Source organism: Eleutherodactylus coqui, chromosome 8 (assembly GCF_035609145.1).
Source record: "Eleutherodactylus coqui strain aEleCoq1 chromosome 8, aEleCoq1.hap1, whole genome shotgun sequence".
Lineage (NCBI taxonomy): Eukaryota > Metazoa > Chordata > Amphibia > Anura > Eleutherodactylidae > Eleutherodactylus > Eleutherodactylus coqui.
The window spans coordinates 76,120,141-76,147,918 of NC_089844.1; the positions used below are offsets into that span (position 1 = coordinate 76,120,141).

A 27,778-nucleotide genomic window follows, 5' to 3' on the forward strand; every position below is an offset into this window, starting at 1 on the left:
ATTACTTCTGTTTGCCCAATACAATACACTTTGTAATATACATTGTGCATTGTAAATTAGGCAAACAGAAGTTATTCACTTCCCTCCTGCACCCCCCCCCCCCCTGTGTTGCTCCTCGGTTGCTATTAGATCCGACAAGTCTTCTCCTCTTCTTGTCAGGACGACGGGGACGCGCTTCTCCAGCACAGCTCGGCGCATGTGCAGAAGAACTTCAGCCGCTGGGAAGCTCAGCTCTGCCTGCAGGGGAGGCGTGGCTGCTGGCTCTTCATCTCCAAGGTATCTAAGGGGTGTGCGGGGACCCAGCTGACAGAAGTAGCGGGGGAGGGGGGGGGGGGCCGGGTGCCCTAGTGGTGTGTGTGTGCTAGTGGTGTGCAGGGACGCAGCTGTCAGAAGTCGGGGGGGGGGGGGGGGGGGGTGCGCTAGTGGCGTGCGGAGACCCGACTGTCAGAAGTCGCGGGGGGCGGTGCGGTCACATAGACTTGCCGCGGTGGGGTGTGCGGTCACATAGACTTGCCGCGGTGGGGTGTGCGGTCACATAGACTTGCCGCGGTGGGGTGTGCGGTCACATAGACTTGCCGCGGTGGGGTGTGCGGTCACATAGACTTGCCGCGGTGGGGTGTGCGGTCACATAGACTTGCCGCGGTGGGGTGTGCGGTCACATAGACTTGCCGCGGTGGGGTGTGCGGTCACATAGACTTGCCGCGGTGGGGTGTGCGGTCACATAGACTTGCCGCGGTGGGGTGTGCGGTCACATAGACTTGCCGCGGTGGGGTGTGCGGTCACATAGACTTGCCGCGGTGGGGTGTGCGGTCACATAGACTTGCCGCGGTGGGGTGTGCGGTCACATAGACTTGCCGCGGTGGAGTGTGCGGTCACATAGACTTGTCGCGGTGGAGTGTGCGGTCACATAGACTTGTCGCGGTGGGGTGTGCGGTCACATAGACGTGTAGCTGTGGAGGGGGGTCTGTCACAGTAATTTTTCACACGGTATAATCCTGCCTGTGCATGGAGGGGAGGAGGTGAGCTGTGTCTGTTGTGAATGGTGGATCCTGTGTTATCTATATATAGGTATCACTGTACTTGTAGGGGGGAGGGGCAGGGGGTGCTGTTAGTGTACTTGTGTGTGGGCACTGTAAAGGGGGACTCTGTGGGGGAGGTCACAGGGGGGGCACTGTATAGGGACGCTGTGGATGGGGGGACTGTGGGGGGCTACTTTGGAGTGCACTGGGGGGGTGGCATGTGTAGGGGGGGGTACTGTGGAGGGCACTGTGGGGGGGAATACTGGGGGGGGCACTGTGCAGAATGCTGTGGTTGGGGGGGAATGAGGGGGGCATGTGGAGGGGGGCTACTTTTGAGGGCACTGTAGGGGTGACACTGGGGGCCACTGTGGGGGGGCATGTGTAGGGCACTGTAGGGGGGGACTGTGGGGGATCATTAGGGGGGCACTGTGGGAGAGTGCACTGTGGGGGGGGGGGTCATTGTGAGAGGGGTCGCTGTAGGAGGGGCACTATGGGGGCATGTGAGTGTGGGGAAATGTTTTGTTTTACTTTACTTTAGCAGAGTGGGGGGGGGGGCAGTAGGTAGCCTTGCAGTGGGGGGCTGCAGGAGAGTTCTCTCTCGGCTTTCCCCCGCCCCTCTCCATTCACTATACACAGTGCTGCTGTTTACTTTCATAGTAGGATTTTATCCTGAACCATGAGTGTATGACAGTCTCCCCTGGCCACAACCCCTCTGATTATAGTATGCAGCAGGGGGCGGGGCCTGGGCGGGGAGAGACTGTAGATCAGTTCAATAGAGGTGGGCGTGTCATGGGCGGGGCTAGGACGTGAGCTGAGGGAGGCAATGAAATCCTGCCTTTTCATGCCTCTTACTGCCATCGGGAGCGCGCACACAGAAGAGGGAGAGCGCAAAGTATTGTGGAAAGGCAGCACAGAGGCGCCATCTTTGAAAGCTGCAGTGAAGAAATGCTGCCATCCAATAGGTGGCGCTGCAGAGGTATTGTTCCAGCTTCCTTATTTGCATTGTGAACTCATCTAATATACAGTTTGTCTCAAAAGTGTGGAAACACCTATATAGAATGAAAACGGTTTGGCAAACTGTGATCCAATTGTGTCCACAAGCTGTGACGGAAGGGGGAACCCTGTTTGGCTATCATCAAAATTATGTCCATTTTGACTGCCGCTATCTTTGCTTCAACTCTAATTTTTCCAATGGCAAGGTAGGTGTGTCATATCAAACTAGCAGAGAATTCCACCAGAAAAACAATGGTGTGCTTCATTTTAACATAACTTTATTCATTCTCATGTTAACACAGCGCTTTTTATGCAGTACAGGCAATGTGAATGATGGCATTATCTCAATCAGACGTGTTGAGATCATCCTTATGTCAGCTGAAAGAAGCACACTTGTCATAGCCGCATTTTCCAATCAACGCCCCCCGACCAGACCTCCTATTACCCACAATGCAGTTGCCAAACTTCTTTCCAAATTCTGAGAAACGGGTTCTATCAAAACTGATCATGGCATTAGCCATGCCTTCATACCAGCAAATTTAGTTTATGCAGAAATGGCATCCTTACAAACTGCAGGTGCGGCAACACCTTACGGAGAACGATCTCGACACGTTCTGCTAGAGATAACCAACATTCATATTGCCTGTAATGAAGCATGTAAACATGAGAACGAATAAAGTTATGTTAAAATGGAGCACACCACTGCTTTTATGGTGAAATTCTCTGCCACTTTGATAAATCACATACCTACTTTCCCATTCGAAAAATAGAGCTAAATCCAAGATAGCGGTATTCAAAATGGCCGTCATGTTGAAGACACGACATACCAAGTTTTCCACTTCCTCCAATGCAAAACTGGATCACTGTCTGTCAAACAGTTTTCTTTCTATTTGGGTTTTTCCACACTTTAGAGACACCCTGTATATTGCAAACAAATATATCCATATAGAAATGTCCCAGCAACTCAAAGCTTCAAAATCTTTCATTATGTTATACATGCAAGAGTCCCGCTTTACTGGTCATATGCTGATTTTTAGCGGAGCACATGTAAAATAAACAACATTACATGCATACGATTGGGTAAAAACTACAAGTGTTGTTCAATCCACAAAATACAGACTGGTACAAGAAGTTAAGAAATGTAGCCACAGTGCGCTGTACTCCTTCAGTCAATGACAAAGTAAAAAATAAGAAAAACTAAAAAAAAACAATAACTGCATCATAAATTCTACTTGCTTGATCTGATCAGGTCCAGCATGGATGATTCTTTCATCAAAATGAAAGTAGATCCAGTCCGGTTCTAAAGAGCAGTGTTTCATGTCACGTATTCCATTCTTCGCCTGAAAGAATCAAAGATGATACATGGAAGTCAAGGTAAAAGCCACCGAGAAGGAAGCAATCGCAGTACAATACAAAAGTGTGTTAGATGCGAGTACAGTGGGTAATCTGTTAGTGTTCACCTCTCTATAGTCATAGGAGTAACCTTGATTACTAGTGGGTTTGTGTTAAAATGATTCCTCTATTCCTCACCCGATCCACTGCAAATCCCATTCCGACACGGTCGGATCCCCCACTGCTCTGCTGCAGCGATGATGCCTCAACATCAGGAACATGTGATTGCTGTAATCAATCACCGACTCACTATGGCCAGTGATTAGCAGCATTAGTCGCATGTCCTTATTGGTGGGATGCCATTGCTGCAGCAAGCAGGAAGAAGACAGCAGTAGGGGAACAGCTATTGCTAGAACAGGAGCATGCCTTCTCTTATGTGTGGTGGCACTACAGATAACAAGTATTCGAGATGTGCCTGTGAGTAGATAACTGTGCCAGGGTGTCTCTAGGAGGGAAGGCGCTGCCAGCCTAGGATTCACTGTCCACGGAGTAAAAAACAGCAAACTGCTAAAAACAAAAACCTGGGTAATGACACAATCCTTGAAAAGGTGCAATAAAAGTGACTTGAAGACAAGAACGAAACTTGATTTCTCTAATATTATGTCCAGCTGCAGGTGGAGCACTTTTAACTTTTTTTTTTTACTCTGGACACCCCCTTTAAGTAAACATATAATAAGAGTATGGATTCTATGTAAGAGAAACATACGGACTCAATATGAAGCGCTCAAACATTTACCAGGCTGTGGTCCTCCAAAGAGCAGATGTGAAAAGCTCCTCTCTTTTTTTTCTTCTTGGGTGTAATGATATAATGCCAGGGATAACCACCAACTTGAAAAGCATTTTTAAGACAAGGCACTTCAAACAGAACTGGGGGGCTTTCTAAAAAGTCAAAATGGCACCAGACAGGTTACAATAACAATTTAACTTATAACATTCATTAGCTCATCTTAAACAAGAACACAAAAAACTAAGAAGGGAGGGTATATCTTGCCAAAGTGGCACTACTAGTGGGTACTTCCACCAAATATGCAACACTGTACCTGGTGTTAATAAACAGAGCCAACATGAATGAGATACTTGCCGAAACATTTGATGAAGCCTTACTGGCGTTCTATACAAAATTTTAGTTCCTATATGTCCTTTATCCGGACATAGCAGGGAAGAGGGTCGCCTGTTTTAACTGTTCTGTATATGATCGGTGCAACATATATGATGTATAAACCTAAGGCCTCCGTTTCCATGAGCCCCAAGGACACATGGAAAAGTGCAATTTTGCATATATCAAATTAATGGCATGTTTATCTACAAATGAGAAGTAAAGGTCTCTCGAGCCGCCCAGTCATTTGGGTGGGGATTTTCTTCTATGTGGTCTCTTTGACATCAACAACCTTGGATCTGGGATCCTATAAGAAGCATTGAAGTCATGGTGGAGTTGGATTTGAGCGGCGCCTTTCTGCCTTGTACCGTTCCCTTCTCCTGGGGAGCAGTGGTAGTCGGCCACTACAAAGCCACAAAAATTGATACTCAAGTAAGGTAGCTATAGGTAGTTTAAATATTCTGCTAACCACCTCTACGCTGACAACACCCAGCTATATACCTCTTCCCGTGACATCACTGCACCTTTCCACCAAAACATTAACGACTGTCTGCTGTCTCTAACACTATGTCCTCTCTCTACCTAAAACTAAACCTCTCTAAAACTGACTTACTGGTATTTCCACCCTCCACTAACCGACCTCATCCTCACATCTCCATCTCAGTGTGTGGTGCCACCATAACTCCTAGACAACATGCCCGCTGCCTTGGGGTCATATTTGACTCCGATCTCTCCTTTACCCCCTACATCCAATCTCTGTCCCGAACATGTCAGCTGCACCTCAAGAACATTGCAAGAATCCGCTCTTTTCTCACTGCAGACATGCTAAAAGTGCTTATTGTTGCCCTCATCCACTCATGGCTCCATTATTGCAACTCATTGCTGATCGGCCTGCCCTGGGCCAAACTCTACCCTCTCCAATCCATCCTGAATGTGGCAGCCAGGCTCATCTTCCTGTCCAGCCGCTACTCGGACGCCTCTGCCCTGTCCCGGTCACTACACTGGCTGCCCGTTAAATACAGAATTCAATTTAAACTCACTACCTTCATCCACAAAGCCTACACAGCGCAGTGCCACCCTTTATTGCCTCCCTCATCTCAATCCATCACCCAGCCCGGGCTCTCCGCTCTGCTAACTAGACTGCGCACCCCTCTAATTCGAACTTCTCATTCCCGCCTCCAAGACTTCTCCAGAGCAGCACCAGTCCTCTGGAACGCACTACCAAAGGCTACCCGGGCAATCCAGGACTTGCAGAACTTCAGGCGTGCTCTAAAAATGCACCTCTTCAGGGAGGCATACCGAATTCCCTAAACAAACCCCTCTGTACGTCGCCTGGTAACATACTCCCTGACCTACTGACTGCAATCTTTGCCAGCCACCATCAACTGCCCCTGCAGTCATACCGATTCTGCTGTCACACTGCTAAATGTCTGACCATTGTCTATGTGCATACCATCCCTCACACTCCACCTTGCCATACCATGCACACATCCAGCCCCTTTACCTTCTGTATCACCCCATTACTTGTAGTATGTAAGCTCGTTGGAGCAGGACCCTCACCCCTATTGTTTCTATCAACTGATTACTATGTAATCTTGGTTCTTTTGTCTTTCTGTATTCCCCCTGTCTATGTAAGCGCTGTGGAATATGTTGGAGCTATACAAATAGACTATTAATATTATTATTTCTAAGAACTTGGGACAATCCCATAGAGATTTGAAGAATGCGGATTTTCCACCCTTTCTTAGCTATGAGATGGAGAGAGTATCCCCAGAACTAACTATCTATATACATACATACATACATACATACATACACACACACACTTTTATCCCTTAGTATTATGAGGAGCGGTTTTAGTACCTTGAGCAACTGTAGGGTGCTGCTAGCCAGGTCGGGAACAATGATGATAGTAGATTCTTGAGGCTTATTGCCCTTCAACTCTCTAGAACATTGTCATTTTTTTCATTTGGAAAATGTATTTTGAATATCACTTCTCTGGGGTACGAGGGGTCCACAAGCCTGGGGCCCAATGCTCTGTGTATTCTATCTATTTTAATCAGATGGTTCATAGATCTTTGGAGTAATTTGCAAAAGAATTTCTGGGCCCAGTTCTCTAGTTGCAAAGCTTATATTTCCCCACTAAGCCCCCGAACACAGGGGTTATTTTTCCTTTGTCTATTTCCAACATCGTCAAAATAGGTGAAAATATCTGAAATTTGCACAGGTCATTTGTGAGCGAGTTGCCGGTGTGTTTCCAAAATTGGAAGGGTGCTCTTGTGCTTTTTCTACTTCTGCAACTCTATGGTAAACCAGATCTTTTTGCATGGCCACTATGTCTCCTTAATGTGAGGCTTCTAGCTGATGAAAGAGCTCGTCTATTTTACATTTGGTAGTGTTAACGGAACCAAATGGGCTCCCCTGATTTCACTGTGGGGGCCAAAATGGTTATTGAGAAGTGCGTGCACGCAGAGTAACTGAGACTGACAAAATGCTTGTATCAAAACCAGATTAATGTCCATACTGTTCAATGTATGGTTGCAGCACACTATAATACACCTTATACTCACAAGGGAGCAGCTTTAGAGCAATGATGCAGGTTTAACCAGATGAGGACTCGTCATCCAAACATATCCAACTAGTTACTATATAGTAGTAAGCAGCATCCGGGGTGTAATGAATCCAGCAACCATACATCTCTTAAGATACTCCTCTTCTTTATTATTCCATCTTTGCATACAACAGCGATGTTTCGACTGTTAAAGAACAGTCTTTGGCTTGAAAAAGACTGTTGTATAACAGTCAAAACGTCGCTGTTGTATGCAAAGATAGAACAATAAAGAAGAGTGTCTTAAGAGATATATGGTTCTTTGATTCATTACACCCCGGATGCTGCTTACTACTATATAGTAACTAGTTGTATCAAAACCAATACACTTTTGATTTATTACTAGCATTATGGTGCATATATACCCCAAATGATGTAGCAATAGAGACACAAGCTCATAAAGTCATAAGCACTCATGATAGGCTTTTAGTTTCTAATGATTACCATATATTAACGCCTTAAGGTGTGTGTTACTACTAAAACATGTGATTTCCAGAAAACAACAAGAAGTGAAACTTAACAGAAAATAGACGTATTACTATCACTGCTTGACCTGAGGAGTGCAAGGGGGGAGGGGAGAAAGAGCAGCATCCCTTAATAGAATGTAGAACTGCTCATGAGAAAGGGCTGTGGGAAGTAGATACAAAAATCTAATACATTATAGTGTATAATATGAACAAGTTAACCATTTAGCTGCTGCTATATACTATTAAGGAAGATATAGCATTATCTTTATATATGCATGTTTGCATAGGCTGATGTGAGAAGCATATGAAAAGATATATACAATAGAATACATATATTACTATAACAGTAGGCATTGCCATTATATCTGCTTTCCAATCACATTCCCCCTCATGTGGTGGGGTCCAGATTCTGCCTCTATTATCTACAACCATAGTAGGGAAGCAGCTGTTTGGAGTGGATCTATACATTGAAGCTGGAAATCTGCTGGGTGAAGAGAGGATGCAGAATGCATCAGGGGATCGGATATACTCCACATCATTCCCAAGGTTGCTGTTAGCGAAGAAAGCTTGTGTATGGGCTAAGTCCGTTACGACAAATGACGCACCCCTTTCAGCTGCATTTATGGCAGTGTGGCTTGGAGAATGCAAGCTGCTCCTTGGATGGGTATAAGCCAGGGGTCAACTGTGACTCTTAAAGAATTTGTTCACTTATCGTTCATTTCAGACAAGAATGAAAATCATCGTTGGCTCATTTGCCAATTGTCCGGTGTAAATACCATTCAGTTGTTTTTATTCACTTATTAAGTGAATGTGAATGACTGAATGGTTTAGCGAGTAAACAAGCAAATACTTTATCTGCCAGTATAAACAGGCTGCACAAGTGAACATACTTGTTTAAACCATAAATCGTTGGGTGTAAAAGCACTAGAGATGAGCGAGTATACTCGCTAAGGCACATTACTCGAGCAAGTAGTGCTTTAGCCAAGTATCTCCCCGCTCGTCTCTAAAAATTCGGGGGGCAGGGGGCGAGAGCGGGGAGGAACGGAGGGGAGATCTCTCTCTCCCGCCCACTCCCCGCCGCAACTCACCTGTCACCCGTGCCGGCCCCCGAATCTTTAGAGACGAGCGGGCAGATACTCGACTAAGGCACTACTCGCTCGAGTAACGTTGTGAGGGTATATGTATATATTGCCATATGTTTTTTATGCTTTATACCTATATGCAAGTTCTATTCAATTCCAAATAAGAAAAAACTTAATCTGTCGCCTTAACATCAGATATTCCAAGATGCTTTGCAAGGCAAACAGAGGAAGAATGTCCAAAGATACTGGATGAAGGATGAAGGTTAAAGTGAAGGAGAGAAGAGATATATGGAGAATGCATGCTTGGCCGCTTTCTTGGAATTGAGTGGGTGATTCTTTGCACAGGAGTTAATTGAATACGTGATTTTCTGTACATAAGCCAGAGGCGCCGTAGCAAGATAACGACTGTTTTCACTGTCTCAGGCCGGAAATCCGGACTTCCCATATATGGTTATGAGCCCATCACCCCTTGCTGGTGATGGGACAAAGGGTATAAGATCTCATGTAATCTGTAATAAAGCACGGAAGCGCAGAGCCATGTCCCGTGTGAGAAACTATACCAGACCTCCGTGTGGTGTTTTCTTCTTACGGCCGGCAGCGGGGCAAGTGGGGTGGGCCTGATTGGTGCTGTACTTAGAATTATACTTTGACAAATGGCGCTCGAACGTGGGGCGGTAAAACCAGTAGTTTAAGCTAAAACAATTCAGTCTGTGTTTCATATTCGTAGAGAGATAACAGTTTGTTTTAAAAAGGTGGGGGCTTTCAGACTTCACTTTTTGTTCAGGGTCAAATACAGAGAAAGAGAGACAAGGGGGGCTGAAAAATACCCACGTATTCTAAAATACTTCAGCGTTTAATATAACATATAATAGCTTCAGTAGATAAGAAAGATAGAATGTCTCAGTCACTCAGCAAACTTTTTTCACATAATTTATCATAAATAGCGCTCATTCACAATCTCATCTCAATAGAATCATGTACTTTATAACATTTATAACACTCACCTCAATGTTTTTCAACTGATGTATGTATGTTTGCCAAACTTTTTTTTCTGTGCATCTGTATGTACTGGTACACCTTCAATAGGGGGTGACGGAGCAGACTTAAGAGCATGGATGGATGAGAGTTAGTGACCCGTGTTCGGGCTGTGGTGAGTGTGTGATGCAGGTAATGACTGGGGATAGAAAAGTTCCTCCCCATGCATGGAACTTTGCTTGGTTGAGATGTGGACGTGTAGACTGTTAAGCTGAAATGAGCTGAGAAGACGGATGCACGGAGCCAATATCGAAGGGGTGGAGCTAGATGATGTAATAGTACGTAATGTTTCATCCCTCTTCTCGACAAGGGAGGGGGTGAGGATCTTGAACAGCTAGTAAAAGTTTTTTTTTCTCCTGTCTCAAATTTTGATAAGACATTGCAGGCAGGAACAGACTAATAATGAATTCACTTAAAGGAATATCACATTTCCAATATTAATAGATGTTTGTAGATTATTCTGCCCCGATGTAACTCTCTGTTATTGGTGCTGACATTTTACAGGCCTTATCTGCATCCATCAAATTTTTTTACAATGTTGTACTAACTTAAACCCGGGTACTATTGTTCCAATTGCGTACCCGGGTTCAAAGGGGGGGAGGAGAAGGCATAGGTGATCTAGGTATTGCAAATCAGCCATTTTTAAATTTTTTGCAAGCTATTTTTAAATTTTTAAATTTTTTGCAACAAGGTTCTGATCTTTTTGAAATAGAATACCAGCATGATAGTCTAGCATTGATGCAACAAGAAAATTTAAGTTTTAAAAGAGTTACAGAAAGCCCTTGTTAATGCATATTTTGAGTTGTTTTTTATAGATGGTCCCAGGGTGATTGACGACTCCACACTGGATATACAGTGGTCACACAACAAGATGTCCTAAAAAGCAGAACCTCTGCCTCCGCATGTCGCAGTACAAGAAGCGGAACAAAAAGGCCCTCGCTGAGGCGTGTAGAGTGGAGGAAGGTAAGACGGCAAACATTTACACTGACTCCCGGTATGCATTTGGCATAGCTCATGATTACGGCCCAACATGGAAGGCCAGACAGTTTTTTACCTCAGCAGGACAGCCAATTAAGAATGGTGCAGCGGTGCAGTCTCATGGAGACTCTACTTCTACCTGACAGTGAAGAGCTCACACCAATTCCTACACCGGAGAAGCAAGAGGCAACGCCATCACAGACCACACAGCAAAAGCAGCGGCCCTCAAGCCGTGGAAGAAAAGAAGAATTTGATAAAAACTTGGACTTTGATAAAAACTTGGACTTTGATAAAAACTTGGACTTTGATAATAACTTGGACTTTGATATGCTAATGACTTTACAGTTACAAGCCAGCAAGGAAGAAAAAGGAAAAATGGACTAAAAAGGGACGGCGTATGGTGAACAGTCAACAGAACTTGCCTACCACGGTCCCTGTGCCCCATGATGGCCCAGCTGGCGCACGGAAAGACGCACCTCTATGTCGACGACGGGTGGCTCCTGGGTTTTCTGTAGCTGCTGCATCATTTGTCCAGTTTTGCATGATCTTTGCCGTAAAGCAACAGGGCAGAAGTAAAATTTGCCACATAACACTTGCCTAGACCACTCTACCCATTTCAGGGATTGCAAATTGGCTACACTCAGCTCCTACTTGTTGGGAAGCATGAATATGTGCTTGTTGTTGTTGATGTCTTTTCAGGTTGGAGGCCTACTCTGTTACCAAAGTAAATAAGCAGGTAACCGCACAGAAGCTCACGAATGAGGTAATCCGCAGATACGAGGTACCGGAAGTGATTGAGTCAAACAAAGGTACACACTTCACAGGTGAAATAATGCAACATATCATGTCTGTTTTGGGTATATTTCAGGCTTTTCACACACCCTACCATCCGCGGAGTAGTGGGAAAGTAGATACAAAAGGCAATGAAGGAAATGGGCAAATTTTGAATTGAGTGTCTTCTATTAGTTTTTCTTTTTCTCCGGAGGGTACATGCCACAGTAGCTGAGTTTGGGGAATGATTTTCTTGTTAATTTTGTCATAGGTCTCTCCAAGGAATTGTCAATAATGTATTCTGCAGTCTCTGCTTTTCTCCCAGGTCCTACAGATGAGTGTCACAATCTGAAACCAGGTGACAGGGTCTATGTGAAAAAGTTTAAGAGAGAAACCCTGTTTGAATGTCCCTACCAGATGTTGCTCACCACCCCAACTGCAGTCAAGCTCGAAGGAAAGCCCACTTGGATCCACACTTCGCACTGAAAAAACTAATGATCCTGTATATCCTTTACATGCTATAATGTGGTACAATTCCTCTAACACACACCTTTGACTACTGTACACTAGCCCCCTGTTTCAGAACAAATTAATACAATCAAATGTGCAATATGAAGACTACACTGAGGATGAGAATCCAACACCGCATCGTGCTAAGAGAGAAGTTGACGCTCCAGGTGGTAACTTTTATCCACATGTATACATAGATGTAATAGGAGTGCCAAGGGGGGTGCCAGATGAATTTAGTTCTAGAGATCAGTTTAAAGCAGGTTTTGAGTCCTTATTCGCTATTGTCACTGTTAATAATAATGTAGATTGGATGAATTATATCTATTACAATCAGCAGAGGTTTGTAAACTACACCAGGGATGCTTTTGCAAGGGTTAGCCGACCAGTTAGGGCCCACTGCATCCATGGCCCTAGAGTGGCCCTGGATATGTTTTTAGCAGAAAGAGGTGGGGTATGTAATTTCCTGTATGTGTATTATCCCTTTGATCAAAAAGAGTATGAGTAAGGGACTGGATAATGTGACCAAAATTTCCCTTGTTTGAAAAAGATGAAGAGCCAGTTCCGATAATGCCAACCACGTACGTTACCAGAAGAATGGAGAAATGTACTAGTACTGCGCCGCCTCGGTCTCATAAGATGGACTGTCAGTGGAATTTCCATATGCCTAGGGAAAGTGCAGAAGACCTTAGGTTGCGGCGAGGGCACACCCTGCGGGGTGTTAACTCGTACAGATGGAGAGTATGGATGCCCGGAAATAAGCCCAGGGAATCCATGGCCTCCTTCTGAGGTGAGGTAGGGATCCCTCCCTTTTAGAAGTAGGGACTTACGGGCAGTGGAGAAACCCTGACGCAAGGGAGAGGCGACCGAGGAAGAGTGCAAGGTCTGGTACTTGATCTCCATATTAAGTTTTTTAGGGGGGTTTGTGAGGGTATATGTATATATTGCCATATGTTTTTTATGCTTTATACCTATATGCAAGTTCTATTCAATTCCAAATAAGAAAAAACTTAATCTGTCGCCTTAACATCAGCTATTCCAAGATGCTTTGCAAGGCAAACAGAGGAAGAATGTCCAAAGATACTGGATGAAGGATGAAGGTTAAAGTGAAGGAGAGAAGAGATATATGGAGAATGCATGCTTGGCCGCTTTCTTGGAATTGAGTGGGTGATTCTTTGCACTGGAGTTAATTGAATACGTGATTTTCTGTACATAAGCCAGAGGCGCCGTAGCAAGATAACGACTGTTTTCACTGTCTCAGGCCGGAAATCCGGACTTCCATATATGGTTATGAGCCCATCACCCCTTGCTGGTGATGGGACAAAGGGTATAAGATCTCATGTAATCTGTAATAAAGCACGGAAGCGCAGAGCCATGTCCCGTGTGAGAAACTATACCAGACCTCCGTGTGGTGTTTTCTTCTTACGGCCGGCAGCGGGGCAAGTGGGGTGGGCCTGATTGGTGCTGTACTTAGAATTATACTTTGACAAATGGCGCTCGAACGTGGGGCGGTAAAACCAGGAGCTTACAGCGCAATTCACCCGGATCCACGCCACGGGGAAGGGGGTTAGTGTAGTTTGGGCTTAGGGTTCATACCGTAGGCAAAGTTGAGTGGGAGTCCATCCAAGCTCCCCATACTTTTTGAAATTTAGTCGGGCAGCCTCTATTTTGATATATGATTTTTTCATATGAGGCTACAGTGTTTACAGTTTGGATCCAGTGTGGGACTGAGGGGGGTTCTATCGCCATCCAATTCACGGCTATCACTTTGCGAGCCAGGAATAGCGTCTTTTCCAGAAAGACGCGAGTATAGTATGGCCACACCTCCTCCTCCAGCAGGCCGAAGAGCGCCACCTTAGGGTCCAGGTCAATAGATAATGGGGGCCGCAAAAGTAAGTTTACGAGGTCTATCACTTTTGACCAGAACTCGTTGACAAGAGGGCATTCCCATATTAAATGCCAGAAATCCGCCTTCAGTTGGCAGCATCTCTGACAGGAATCTGAGGAGGTATTGCGCATTTTATGTAGACGGTTGGGAGTGAGGTAGGCTTGATGTATAATATATAGCTGGATGAGTTTATTGTTTACGGCCGGTGAAACCGACAGGTGGGATTCGGAGATATCTTGCCATTCCTCAGGTGTAAGAGATGGGATGGCAAGTTTCCATTTATCGTATGTTGGGAGTGGATTGAGACTTATTTTGGCTGAAAGGAGGTGTGTGTACAGGGCTGATATTAATCCTTTGGGCCCCTGGGACTTAAGGACGCCGATTGTGGGGAACTTGGATATGCGGGTCGAGGTGGGTGGGAATTGAGAGTTCAGTGCGTGTCTTAGTTGGAAAAATCGAAATACAGATAGTCCCCGACTTGCGAACATTCGACTTGCGAATTTCGCTAGATACGAACTATCTGTTTTGCACAGTATGATGTGATGCTACGGCATTACATCATGCTGTGCAGGGACCGGAGAGGCTTCTATCAAGCCTGATAGAAGCCTGTCCGGTCACATCGCGGTTGCTGGGCAGCCGGGGGCCTTCTGAAAGGCTCCAGGGCTGTCTATGCAGAGCGCCTAGCAAGCCGTGCGCTTGATAGGCACTCTGCATAGGCAGCCCTGGGGCCTTTCAGGAGCTCCCCGGCTGCCTAGCAACCACACAGCGTCCCGCGATCTCATCGTGGGAAGCTGTACGGGCCCCCTGAACGTCGGGTGCCGGCTGTTCTTACAGCGGGCACCCGGCGGCAGCAGTTCCGACGAGCCGCGCCGCTCGTCAGAACTGTTAACACTTTAAATACCGCTGTCAGAGCGGTATTTAGAGTGTTAACAGTTCCGCCGAGCGGCGCGGCTCGTCGGAACTGCTGCCGCCGGGTGCCCGCTGTAAGAACAGCCGTCACCCGACGTTGTATGGAGCGGGATCCACCCGCGATCCCGCTCCATACTACTGCTTGTTCGACTTGCGAACAAAACGGACTTGCGAACGGGCTCCCGGAACGGAACCTGTTCGCAAGTCGGGGAGTATCTGTAGTTGGAGGTGCGGGGCCTGTAACCTGTTGCGTAGTTGCGTGAATGTGGGGAGTGTTTCGTCTGTGTATATGTCTTTTAGTGTAAATACCCCCAGGGCGGTCCAGTACTGTGGGTCTGGAACAGACTGTAGTGCGGTGAGACCAGGGTTGTTCCAGAGGGGGAGTTCTGGCACTACATCTTGGTATCTCTGCAGCGTCTTTACTTCCTTCCATACGCTGAGAGCTAGTTTATGGAGCGGGATTAGGTCGGAGGTTTTGGTACATTCTGGGAATTCCAAAAAGCCCAGTAGGCTGTTTCCTGTTACTTGTTTCGCAAGTTGTTTATCTGCTATAGGCAGTTCTTTATCTAAGACCCAGGATCGGATGTTTCTCAGTTGCCCTGCCAGGTAATAGAGCCGGAGGTCCGGAAGGGCCATTCCAGCTTGTTCCTTGGGTCTTTGTAAAGTTGCTAGGCTCAATTTGGAGCGGGAGGAGTTCCATATGAATGTTATAATTAGGGAGTTTAAAGACTTGAAGAAGTGTTTAGGGACGCTCAGTGGCATGTGTTGTAGTATATACAAACATTTAGGTTGGATGGCCATTTTGATGAGATTTATACGCCCAGCTACGGAGAGCGGTAACTTAGCCCATCGCTTCAGTTTATATTTTATGTTCTCTAATAGTGGGTTTATATTATCTGCTATTGTGTTGTTGTGGTAATGTGACATAATCACCCCCAGGTATTTAAATGTTGAAACCGGTTTTAGTCCATATCTTGCGACACAGGGGTCATTTTTTGGGCCAGTTTCTCTGTAAAGGATTGTTGATTTGGACCAGTTAACATATAGCCCGGAGAAGTTGGAAAATCTATCTATATGTGTTATAGCTTGGGCAAAGGAGTTTGATGGGTTCGACAGAAATAGAATTGTGTCGTCTGCATATAGTCCTAATTTACTTTCAAGGTCTGTCCATTTAATACCAGTCACATTGGGGGCGCTTCTCAGCCGGATCGCCAATGCCTCGATGGCTATGGCAAATAGGGCCGGAGACAAGGGGCATCCCTGCCGGGTGCCTCTTGTCAGTTGAAATTCCGTTGATGGGATGCCATTTACGATTACATTTGCACTTGGGGACTTATATATGGTTTTGACCCATTGTATAAAGTTGGGTCCGAACCCAAAACGGACCAGACAGGCCTCCAGAAAGGCCTATTCCAGGGAATCGAAAGCTTTTGCCATGTCGAGTGAAACCAGTGCCCAGGGCATATTATATTGCTTGCCTAGTTGGATGGCTGTTTGGACTCTGCGGATATTTATGGTCGTGGATTTTCCTGGCATAAATCCCGTCTGGTCCGGGTGTATAATGAATAGGATCACCTGATTCAGTCTCGTGGCCAGGATTTTGGTTAGGATCTTGTAATCTGTGTTTACCAGTGAGATTGGCCGATAAGAACTGCAGTCTGTGGGGTCCTTCCCGGGTTTCAGGATTACTACTATGGAGGCTTTATAAAATGAGGGTGGGAGCGTTTTATCTGTCTGGGCTCGGTTTAGTGTCTCAAGGAGTTGTGGGGCTAATTGTTCGCAATATTTGCGATATGCCTCTATTGGGAGACCATCGGGGCCTGGTGATTTATTGAGGGCCATATCTTGAATTATTAGTTGGATTTCCTCTAGAGTGATGGGACCTTCCAGGAGGTCAACCTGCTCCCCAGAGAGGGTCGGGAAATTTAGGTCATTTAGATAATCCAGATTGTCCGCCACCGTGTTTTGAGAGGAGGAGTTATATAAATTGGTGTAGAATTCTTTGAAGCAGTTTGTGATGGATGGGGCATCAGTCATCTCTATTCCGCATTGATTCTTAATCTTGAGGATCGTATTAGCGTAGTTTTCGCGTTTGATAAGACTGGCGAGTAACTGGCTGGATTGGTTTCCCAATTCGAAGTAGTGCTGCTTAGCAAAGAATAATTTGCGTTTGGCTTTGGCATGTATTTGGTGTCTGTGAAGGCGGGATAGACTGAGCCAAGCTATTTTATTAGCATCTGTGGGGGCAAATATGTACATTTTCTCGGCTTCTAGGGTTTGATTTTCAATCTCTTTGTCCGCCTGGGATGTCGATTTCTTAATATGCGAGATGGCGGACTTGAGGAACCCTCTGATATAGGCCTTAAGTGTGTCCCACTTCAGAGCGGGGTGGGTGTTGTCATTATGAGCATCTAAGAATAGGGAGATGTGGAAGGGCATTTGATCGTCTGGCCCAATAAGCTTGAGCCAGAATGGGTGAAGCTTCCAAGTGGGCCCTATGTTGTGTTGGGGAAATTTGAAGGTTAGCAGTATTGGGCTGTGGTCGGATATGCCTCTCGGGCAGTGTGTTATGTTTGAGAGATATACTGCCAGTTCTATGGAGCTAAATATGTAGTCAATTCTTGTCAGTGCGTTATAACCCGGTGAGTGACAGGTATATTCCCGCGTTTCGGGGTGATGGAGTCGCCAAAGGTCGACCCATCCCACACTTTCGATTAGCTGTCTCAAAGGGGAGTTTAAGGTGGAAGTGGCGCTGAGGGGTACATGAAATTTGTCTTTAGTGGGGTCCATTACCATGTTAAAGTCGCCTAAGCAGATCACTCCTGCCAGTGGGTATTGGTGTGCAAACGTTATAGCAGACTGCAGAAGATGGAGATTATTGTGGGGTGGGTTGTAGATGGATAGAATGACATAGGGTTTGGCGTCTATTTCTCCGAAGATGAATATAAATCTTCCTTCGGGGTCTCTGCGGGTAGTAATAGGGTTCCAGCGCAGCGACTTGTGGATAAGCACAGAGACACCTCTAGAGGAGGAGGTATGGAAGGAGTGGGCAGTCCACTGAATCCATGGCTTTGAAAGGGCGTCTGCCTTGTCCCTAATAAGGTGGGTCTCTTGCAAACTAATAATATGTGGGTTTATTTGTTTAATATATGAAAATACTGTCCTTCGCTTGAGGGTTGTACCAAGTCCCCGGACATTCCAGCTAAGACATTTTAGGGACATTACTGCCTATGTGGGTATGGGATTTAGCTATTGTACTTATGTCCATGGAGTGGGGGAGAGGGAAGGGGGTTGATGGGTATGGGGGGAGAGATAGTGACAGCGCATACCTGTAAAGAACATTAATGGAGAACAAATTACAGCAATTTAAACTATTAGTCTCTGGCATCCCGCTTAAATTATGGCGTAGATGCCAAAGAGCAACAGAACAGAAAACAATAGGAAAAGGGAAAGGGAAGAGAAAGAAACAAACAAAAAAAAAACATTTTAGCTACGATCTAGCTAGAAGTAGCAGATGTTGTACTGTTGGGGGGGAGTCTCTTGATGAACTCTTAGAAGTTTGGGATTAACCGCCGGGTCCCGTTAATAACTTGAAGGTGCCACAGTCACCCTGCACACCGCCTATGAGTCGAGGGGTGTTGAGGAATGAGTCATAGCCACGCTTAAAGTTCTGCTGTAGCTGTAGTAGGATCAGTCGTCCTTTGGTGTTTCGGGGTGCATGTCTAGCCACTCCTGGGCTTCTGTAGGAGAATGAAGAAAGAGCGCCTTTCCTTGGGTTACTATTCGTAGGCGAGCTGGATATGCCATTGAGTAAAGAATATTTCTTTCTTTGAATTTTCGTTTCACTTCTATGAAGGTGGCTCTTTGTTTTTGTAGCTCAGCAGAGAAGTCGGGAAATATAGAAATCGCTGTGTTATTGTACTTTAGTGGACCCTTTAGCCTGGCTTGTCGTAATGCGGCGTCTCGGTCCCTGCAATTTAGGATCCTTGCCAGGAAGGGGCGCGGGGGGGGGCTCCTGGTTGTGGCGGTTTTGCAGGGACTCGATGGGCTCTTTCTACTGTGAAATGGGTAGAGAAGGTGTCGTCTCCCAATAGTGATTTTAACCAAGTCTCAGCGAATACTTCCGGGTGGGAGCCCTCTGATTTTTCGGGTAAGCCTATTATGCGTAAATTGTTGCGGCGCGAGCGATTTTCTAAGTCGTCTGTTTTGGACTGACAAAATTCTATTGCTCTTGTCGCTTTCTTGACCGCCGTGGTGAGTGGGCGTAGGGAGTCCTCTGCATTGGAAACGCGGTCTTCCATTTCCTGCATTCTGCCACGCATGTTCTGCAAGTCTTGCCTTAGCAAGGAGACGTCAGATTTTATCTCCTCTATTTTGTTGGTGAGAGAGGATTTGCAAGTATTGATTGCGTCTAAAAGTTGACGCATGGTGGGTTCTGGGGTTTGCCCCATTTCGTGTTCAGACTCTCTCATCTGGGCAGGTCGCGTTGCGCGCGGGGTGTGATCAGAGGTTTCAATGCGGGAGAATTCTTTTAATTTTTCGGCGGCAGTGCCGCTCTTTGCGCGTGTACTCATGATAGATTTCGTTGGGTTAATGTAGCGGGTTATGAAGGTTAGCGTCGTGAAGTAGGCAGTGTCAATATTTTCCTTGTCAGATAAGGATCAAAGGTCCGTATATTGGTGTTTGTTACGATGGCCGTTGGGAGGCGATTGTTCGGCAATTCGGACTGTGGTGGCACCGGATTATCTTTTGGTCTTGGACTGGCCGCGGTAAAGGGGGAGAGGGACCACCCAAGTAAAGCGTGGTGGCCTGTCGGCTGCCAGACACAACAGCCAGTCCCCTGTCGATGTAGTATGGGTTTGGAGATATGACGGTGTTCACTGTAAGGCCCTTTGTTTATCAGGTCAGTCTAGCTTAGTCCTTGCCCTCTTATATGTTGGGGTAGTCAGTCCCCTGGCTATCCCAGGGTGTAGAATGTCCTTGTAGCGGACCGTTTGGCCAGGATGCGTGATCGCGGGAGGTCCGCGCTAACAGTCCCGGAGATTGTCCCCCACGGGTGACTTACAATTTGTTGCCGGTTCCGCAGGGCCGGGTCCGAGAAGGAGGCTCTTTCAGATGCGGAGTCTTGAGGGGTCTCGGGTGTCGCGGCTCGGCGGTGGCAAGGCGCCCCGGAGGTGAACCGCCGGGAGGTGGTCGAGTCAGCCGCGTCGGAGGCAGGGAGAGAGGTCCTCCGGCTGCAGTGCCGAGGCCGAGTCGGCACACAGCTCTGCAGTCCGCACGTCGTGGAACGCCGGGTGCCGCAGCTGGATGACAGCGGGGGCTGTAGAGCGGCAGGACCGGCGAGCCGTGCCCACCGCCGGTTCTTCGCGGCAGCGGCGCCGACACAGAGGCGCTCCGCGTCTCACTGCAGGGGAGATGGGCGCTCGGCAGCGGCCTCCAGGCAGAGCAGAAGAAGCGCCCAGGCCCGCCGCGGGCTCAGCTGGGACTGCGCACCCCTCAGCGCGGAGCGGGCGGCAGGAAGTTACGGGTAAGCGGCAGCAGGACGGCCGGAGTCAGCAGGTGAATCGCCGCTCTCGTCCCACTCTCGCAACGGCAGTCCAGCTCCGGAGGTGAAGGAGGTGGAGCGTCCCTCCTCCCAGGGACGAGGTCAGCGGCTTCGGTGAGGGGGATCGCCTCCGCCTGGGTCCCGGTCAGACGCGGACCCCCGGAGACAGCAAGGGGGGAGCCCCGATGTAAGTAGGGTGATGGGGTCAGCTACGGGCGCCAGCAGGGTCTTTTCACTGGGTGGTTAAGGAGAGGTAGCAGGTCGGCAAAGCTCCAGGCAGTCAGCAAGGTGGGTCGGCAGGTTAGGCGGGAAACTGAGCGCGGGAAGGTGGCAGGGTGTTGGCGCCGTTTCTCTCCCGTATCAGTCTGCGGCCCAATTATGTATTTCAGGAGGTTATAATCTTCTTCAATTACGGTCCAGCTTGTCCATTTGGGTTTAGGGACCCGTTGGTGTTCTTTTGGGTGTTTAGGTTCTGGTAAGAGCAGGGTTTTGTGCGGATTTTGATGTCCCCCCTGGGGAGCTCTCCTTACATGCGACTCTCCATGTCGGTCGCTGGCCACGCCCCTATGTATCGTAATATTTATACAATATAATAGCATCAAGCTGGATCTTAAGAGCAACCACAAGCTTTTGGTATTCCAGGACCTCACTTGAAATACAACGTTTCTACAAGTTCCAAAAGTATCTACAAAATCGGTATATACTGTTTATGTAGCCCCTACAACTGCACTTCAAGCAGGTGTGGACTGTTAGTACCCATGGACCAAAGTTGACATATGAATGTTGAGAAGAACAAACCCACATATCAGCAGATGCAGGTTGAGCAGGAACACTGTCCAATGTATAGTCAGTGCCAAGGCCTACATGAGACCTCAGTAGAAGAGTCTTGATAGTTATTAATTAGAGATGAGCGAGCACGCTCGGATAAAGCAGTTACTCAAGCGAGCATCGCTCTTCTCAAGTAACTGCTTACTGGTCCGAGCAGGCTCTGGGGGGAACCTCTCTCACTCTCACCCCCGACGCCCCCCCAAGCCTGCTCGGACCAGTAAGCAGTTACTCGAGAAGAGCGATGCTCGCTCGAGTAATTGCTTTATCCGAGCGTGCTCTCTTATCTCTATTATTAATCTCAAAAAAGCCTTCAAAGACCAATTTTTGCCCACTCATATGCAAAACATGTAATGCAATTTGTATATTACTTGCAGTTTAAAAAGTGGATGCGATATGTCTTCCAATCGCGGGCCACTGTGGCAGTGTGTATTTCCTGTACGGATGATGTGCTTATGCCGTACATTGGTAACAGGGACCTTTTCTGGAATTCTACTCATCATCAATGACATCCTGTACAGGGCGCTGGTTCTTGTAATCGTTGTACCAAGCCTACGTGGTTCCACCACCCTTGTGGTGTTGCACATATGCCATGTCTTTACAACAATTGCGCAACTAAGTGGGAGAAGTGTGCAAAGCAAACTAGCTTTATAAAGCTACATGCTAGGAATTGCAATTTCAAACTTAAAGAGACCATCACCTTCTTTGTGCACCTCTCGGAGAGCAGTATAAGGTAATGATTGTGACACTGATTACAGTGATATGTCTGCTGTGTGGATCTGTGCTGTAGTTTTGGAAAAACTTGGCTTTTATCAGTAGCAGCACATGCATAGAGCACTACTTAAAAGTAGTCTTGTATATGCATGAGCTGCAGGCTGAGTGCACCCACCCTCCAGCCAATGATTGACAGCTCTCTGCTTATTATTGTGCATAGAGAGAGAGCTGCCAATCATTAGCTGGATGGCAGGGTGGGTGTGGCTAGTCTGCAGCTTATTAATATTCTGTTCTAGTTCTGTGTCTGGCTGCTACTAATAAAATGCAAGTTTCTCCAAAACTACTGCACAGATATATTGTAATCAGTGTGACAGGCACTACCTTGTGGTGCAGCTCTCAGTGAGGGGGGCAAAAAGTTGGTGACAGATTCCCTTTAGGCTACCAATGGACCCCTACTGCAGGAAGAAACTCTTGAGAACAGCAGCAGGCACTAAGGATGGGGGGTATGGTGAAAAAAATTGAATTTTATGCTCAAAAATACATTAACTAAAAAGTATAATAGAGATTTTGGAAAATCTCTAAGTATTTTTAAAAGTGACTGTATCTTGCATGATATTGATTTAGAAAGCTTGCTCAGGATTTGCAAAGAAAAGCCCCCCCCCCCCCTCTTCCCCAACTGTGCCACTCTTGAATATAGGCTGTGTGTAGAATCGTAGCGAAGCCCTAGTTACTTGAATAGTGTGTATGAGTGCAGTTAGTAAAGTGGCCACCAGAGGGCAAAAAAGTTTTCTAAGGTGTGGGGCTGGCTAATGAGCCTAATTAGGAAGCACCTGAGAGGGCACAATACAAGAGTGCAACTGCCTTTGAGGAGTAGCCCTGAGCTCCTTGGTTCCTGGCTTCAGGCTGCCTGTGCAGAGGCCCTCTATGCTGTGGAGCACAATGGACAACAGTAGATGAACACCCCCTGTGCTGACACAAGACATATAGTAATTAGTTGCTTATCTGTGATGTTCTGAAGTTTTGGTGCTGGGCCTAAATATAGTGAGGATCTAAGCAAATGTTAAGTTAGTGTCCAGACGGACAGGTATTATTTTGGTTTCTGTACACTGTTGTACTATCAAGTACTGTAAACTTGCTGCAAAGTTGGCTAAGGCCAATTGTGCTTATGTGCTGACCCCCCTCTCCCTTCTATCAAATACAAAGCAGTTTTAAATAATGCAGCGCCTCTGTCATCCTCAGGCTGTGCCTGGTACTGCATTTCTGTTGCATTCTAGTGCATGCCAAGCTTCAAACCTTTTGCCTCATAGGGAACAGCGGATACTGCAATCAATTTTACCGCAATTCTGAAACCACTGAAATTTGTTGCATAGCCCTCATATCTAAAAGTGGAAATGTACCATACTACACCTTTAGGCTTCTTTCACACGGGCGTGAAGCTTTTCGTCCGGCTGTATCACGCCAATTCAGATTATCCACCGCACCTGGAATACTGCTAAACTTGCTCCCCCTCTCCGAACATCGGCAAGAGGCGGGGTCGGGAGCTAGTGTGCTAAACTCAGTCTCCGCCACTTGTCGGCTGCCAACCCTGTCCCACCCCCTCTCATTGCAGACAGCCAGCGAGGGGCGGAGGAGGGAAGGGGGTTGGAGTGTAGCAGACACGTTGCTCAACTCCCTCCCACCTCCCTTTGCAGGGAGACCACCTCCCTTTGCAGGAGTCTATGGGACTGGCCGTAAAAGATGGTTCCAGAACTATCTTTTCTGGCCGGCGTAAAAACTTCCATCTGGAATGCGCTATCTTTGCGGGACGGCAAATCACCTACCTGAACTGAGGCATTGGAAACCAATGCATCCGATGGGTGGCGTATATCGGCCGGCCGTAAAAACGCGGCCAATGTACACCCATGTGAATGAGCCCTCAGACATGTAAGAAGAGGCCAGGTGTGGGCTGGCTTTCACAAATGAAAAGATGTGCAGTTGTTTTCAACATCTGATATAATTCCTTTGAGGCAATTAGGGAGTTTCCACCAATTGACCACCATCTCAGATACTAAAGGTGTATTCATTGTTGCAGTACCAGCATACTTGGAACATGAAAAACGTAGAAACCAGGACAGTAGAACAGGGCAGTGACAGCTGTCAGCTCTCTCCCTCCCACCCCTGGCTGCACTCCTCCTCTTCCCTGACATCATTACCATTAACACTCCCCCTAACAAGAGTGCACACTGCACTTATAGGGATTAATCCTCTAAAGGGCGCATGTGCTGAGTGCGTTTATACAGGTCACAGAACTCCGAGGATGCGTTTGCCTTGAGTGGGTTAATCCTTGTAAGTGTAGAGAGCCCGATTGCCAGGAAGAGTGTTAATGGTAGTGATGTCAGTCGAGAGACAGAGTACAGCTAGCAAAAAGTGGAAGGAAGAGGCGACATCAGCCACTGCCTGATACTACAAGACATGGTTTCTATATTTTTAATGCTCCCTGCATGCTCAAAGTGCAATGATGAATATGCCCTAAGTTTGTAATTCTACACCATTTGATTTGGGAAAGGTTAGGGGTCCCAGGTGGAATCTTCTATCAGGCTTCCATGACACAGTATGTAAGGCCAAAAAAGACATATGTCCATTCCGTACAGCCCATTACCCCCCAATGTTGATCCAAAGGAAGGCAAATAAAGCCCGAATGAGGCAGAAGCCAGTTTTTCCCATTTAAGGGAAAAAATTCCTTCCCGACTCCAATCAGGATAATCCTCTGATCAACAACCCTTTTAAAGTTATTAATGATTATAACGCTCATGAAAGACATCCAGGCTCCTCTTGAACTCTTATCGAATTTGTCATCACCACATCCTCAGGCAGAGAGTTCTATAGTCTCATTGCTCTTACAGTAAAGAACCCCCTTCTATGTTGGTGTAGAAACCTTCTTTCCTCTACACGTAGAGGATGCCCCCTTGTTGAGAGTCACAGTTCTGGGTATAATAGATGATGGGAGAAATCTCTGTATTATCCCCTGATATTTATACATAGTTATTAGTTCGCCCCTCAGCCATCTTTTACCTAAACTAAAAAAAACACAATTTTGATAACCTCTCTGGGTATTGTAGTCCGCCCATTCCATTTATTACTTTAGTTGCCCGCCTTTGTACCGCTCAAACTCAGATATGTCCTTCTTGAGTACCGGTGACCAGAACAGTCCACAATATTCCATGTGTGGTCGGACCAGTGACTTGTAAAGAGGAAAAACAATGTTCTTGTCATTTACCCCTAGACCTCTTCTGATGCACCCCATGGTCCAATTTGCCTTGGCAGCAGCTGCCTGACACTGGTTGCTCCATTAAGCTTACAGTTAACTAAAATCCCCATGTGAGAAGATAGCAAGACGATGGCCCCTTAACACCACTTTAACAAAAAGGAAAAAAAAAAAAGAAGGTCTGTACCTGTTGGAATGATATTGCAGGGTATTCCAAATGGATAGTCTCCAACTGTTCCTGTTTCACCTCTCCAATTGCAAGTCTCCCCTAAAACACATTCCTGCTGCATACACTAGGGAAAAAAAGACAAGATTTGCTGGGAGGACAGTGTATCTTGGCAGGACAAGATGCAAACCTACAACTGATCGTTTATACTACTGGATGAAATGGTAAGCTGTATAAATGATTGACTTAAGTGGAATCGCCACTTCCGAATGAATGGCTAGTCTTGTTTCTACATACTGGATCATGTGCACAAGAAAATATTTATCCAAAAACACATACATACAAATGCTTTATATTTAGCATTTGGCTTTTATAGAATGTACTCTAATTTCCTGTCTTCCTGTCTTAGGAACACACGTTAGAAAGAGCAAGAAAAAAGACAAGATTCCTTCAGAGACTTTGTGAGAAAAACTTATCAAATCTGGTGCAAAGGAAAAGTAGAGCAGCTGCTCATTTTAGGAGGCATTTTGGAAATGAAAAAGAAATCTGGTGATTCACGTCTTCTTTGCATCAGTTTTGATCATTTCTGCATTGTCTCGTAAGGAGTTTCTTTGCCTCAGTACTAGTAGTCTGTGTGAATGTACCCTTGCCAATTAGCTGATCGTTCGGCCAGCTACACCGACAACAAGCCAAATGATCAGTAGGGATTACGAGCGGAGGGTCCCTATCAGTCTATTATTGATGACCTATCCTGAGGTCTCAGAATATCCCATTAAAGGCTATGTAAGTTTGGCACCTCTACGATCACTCAAACCTTAGTTAGACCTATTTCCAGAAGTGCAACAATGGTAAAATCTCCCCTAGCACAGACTGTCATGAAAATGTAGCCCCAGTTTACTGTTGTCTAATAGCATCCCATGAACAGTTTAGAAAGGGTAAACATGGTGACAGGTTTCCTTTAAATAATCGGGTGGAATCAGACAATTATCCAAGGTGTATGGCCAAATTAAAGAGGTTGTCTAGGATCAGTCTATGACCTCTCCATTGGTTGTGTATGGCATGGTTGATCGACTCCATTGCACTGGATGGGGCAGAACTGCAACACCTTACGCAACCGGTTGACAAATTTGACATTTTTTAGGACTGATCAGCTGTTCAGGGGCCTACCGTCACTGACAAAATACACAGTACAGAGCGGAAACAGATCGCTCCAACCCTGTGTAGCAGCAGATACTGGTAAATGCAGACACAGCTCTCACTGATTTTAATGGGACCTGCGACTGCAATTACCAGTGCCAGCCACTACATAGGGATCAGCACTATCTGCTTCCGCTCTGTACCCTGTGTGTTTTGTCAGTGACAGCTGGCGCTTGAATAGCTGATTGGTCAGGGTCTCCGAGCAGTAGACCCCAACCAATCAACTATTGTTGTCCTATCCTGAGAATAATCAATAGTAAATGCCCAGAAAATGCCTTTAAGTGTTTAAAATCTTGTAAAGTTTTAAAAATGATAATATATTATGATGAAACGAGACAAGAACAACTACTGAAGGGCCATGTGGAGGGGACAAAATATCGGCCATTTACCGCACAGTTTGAGTCAAGGCCAGCAAGGTGGAGGAGGGGTAACTGTGTGGGCCATCATCATTAACAATGAGCTAGGTGGACGTTTTTCAGGACGCAAATAAAGTACTTGCACTTTATGGAAGACCCGTACTACAAAAGAAGAAGTGAGCAGCATGCAGGACCATGCTCCATCGCATGTATCCAAATTCTCTGCCGTTTGGTCGTGGGTAGAGATGAGCGAACGTACTCGTCCGAGCTTGATATTCGTGCGAATATTAGGGTGTTCGGGATGCTCGTTACTCGTAACGAGTACCACGCGGTGTTCCGGTTACTTTCAGTTTCCTCTCTGAGACGTTAGCGCACTTTTCTGGCCAATTGAAAGACAGGGAAGGCATTACAACTTCCCCCTGTGACGTTCAAGCCCTATACCACCCCCCTGCTGTGAGTGGCTGGGGCGATCAGATGTCACCCGAGTATAAAAATCGGCCCCTCCCGCGGCTCGCCACAGATGTCTTGTGAGTTAGCTGAGGGACAGTGGTATCGTGCTGGAGCTGCTGTAGGGAGAGCGTTAGGAGTGAGTGTAGGCTTCAAGAACCCCAACAGTCCTTCTCAGGGCCACATCTAATAGTGTGCAGTACTGTGTTAGCACTGTATATTTTTTTTTTTTTCCAAAATTGGATCTGCAGAGCATTGCGCCCTGCAATAGGGACAGAAGTGGTGGTTAGGCAGGGAGAGTGTTAGCAGTGAGTGTAGGCTTCAAGAACCCCAACGGTCCTTTCTAGGGCCACATCTATCCGTGTGCAGTACTGTCCAGGCTGCTGTTAGCAGTGTTGCATTTTTTTTTTTTTTTCTCAAAACCGGCTGTGCAGACCATTGCACCCGGCATTAATACTACAGGGATAGAATTGTGTAGGCAGGGCCAGAAGACATACATTATTCATTGAATAGACGCAGTGTGGCTTGTCCTTTGAAAA

At 46.5% G+C, this 27,778-nt stretch overlaps 1 protein-coding gene across 2 annotated transcripts in view; it reads right to left on the reverse strand.

Annotated features, from left to right (window-relative positions):
* LOC136576529 (DDB1- and CUL4-associated factor 17-like) overlaps positions 1-27,778 on the reverse strand; it is a 61,373-nt gene that overhangs the window by 9,910 nt on the left and 23,685 nt on the right. For both annotated transcript variants that reach the window (XM_066575873.1, XM_066575872.1), the window contains 3 exons: positions 25,261-25,366; positions 4,141-4,283; positions 3,249-3,352 (listed from right to left, as the gene is read on the reverse strand). In XM_066575873.1, the coding sequence (XP_066431970.1) occupies positions 3,249-3,352; positions 4,141-4,283; positions 25,261-25,366 (353 nt within the window). The remainder of the gene's footprint in view (positions 1-3,248; positions 3,353-4,140; positions 4,284-25,260; positions 25,367-27,778) is intronic.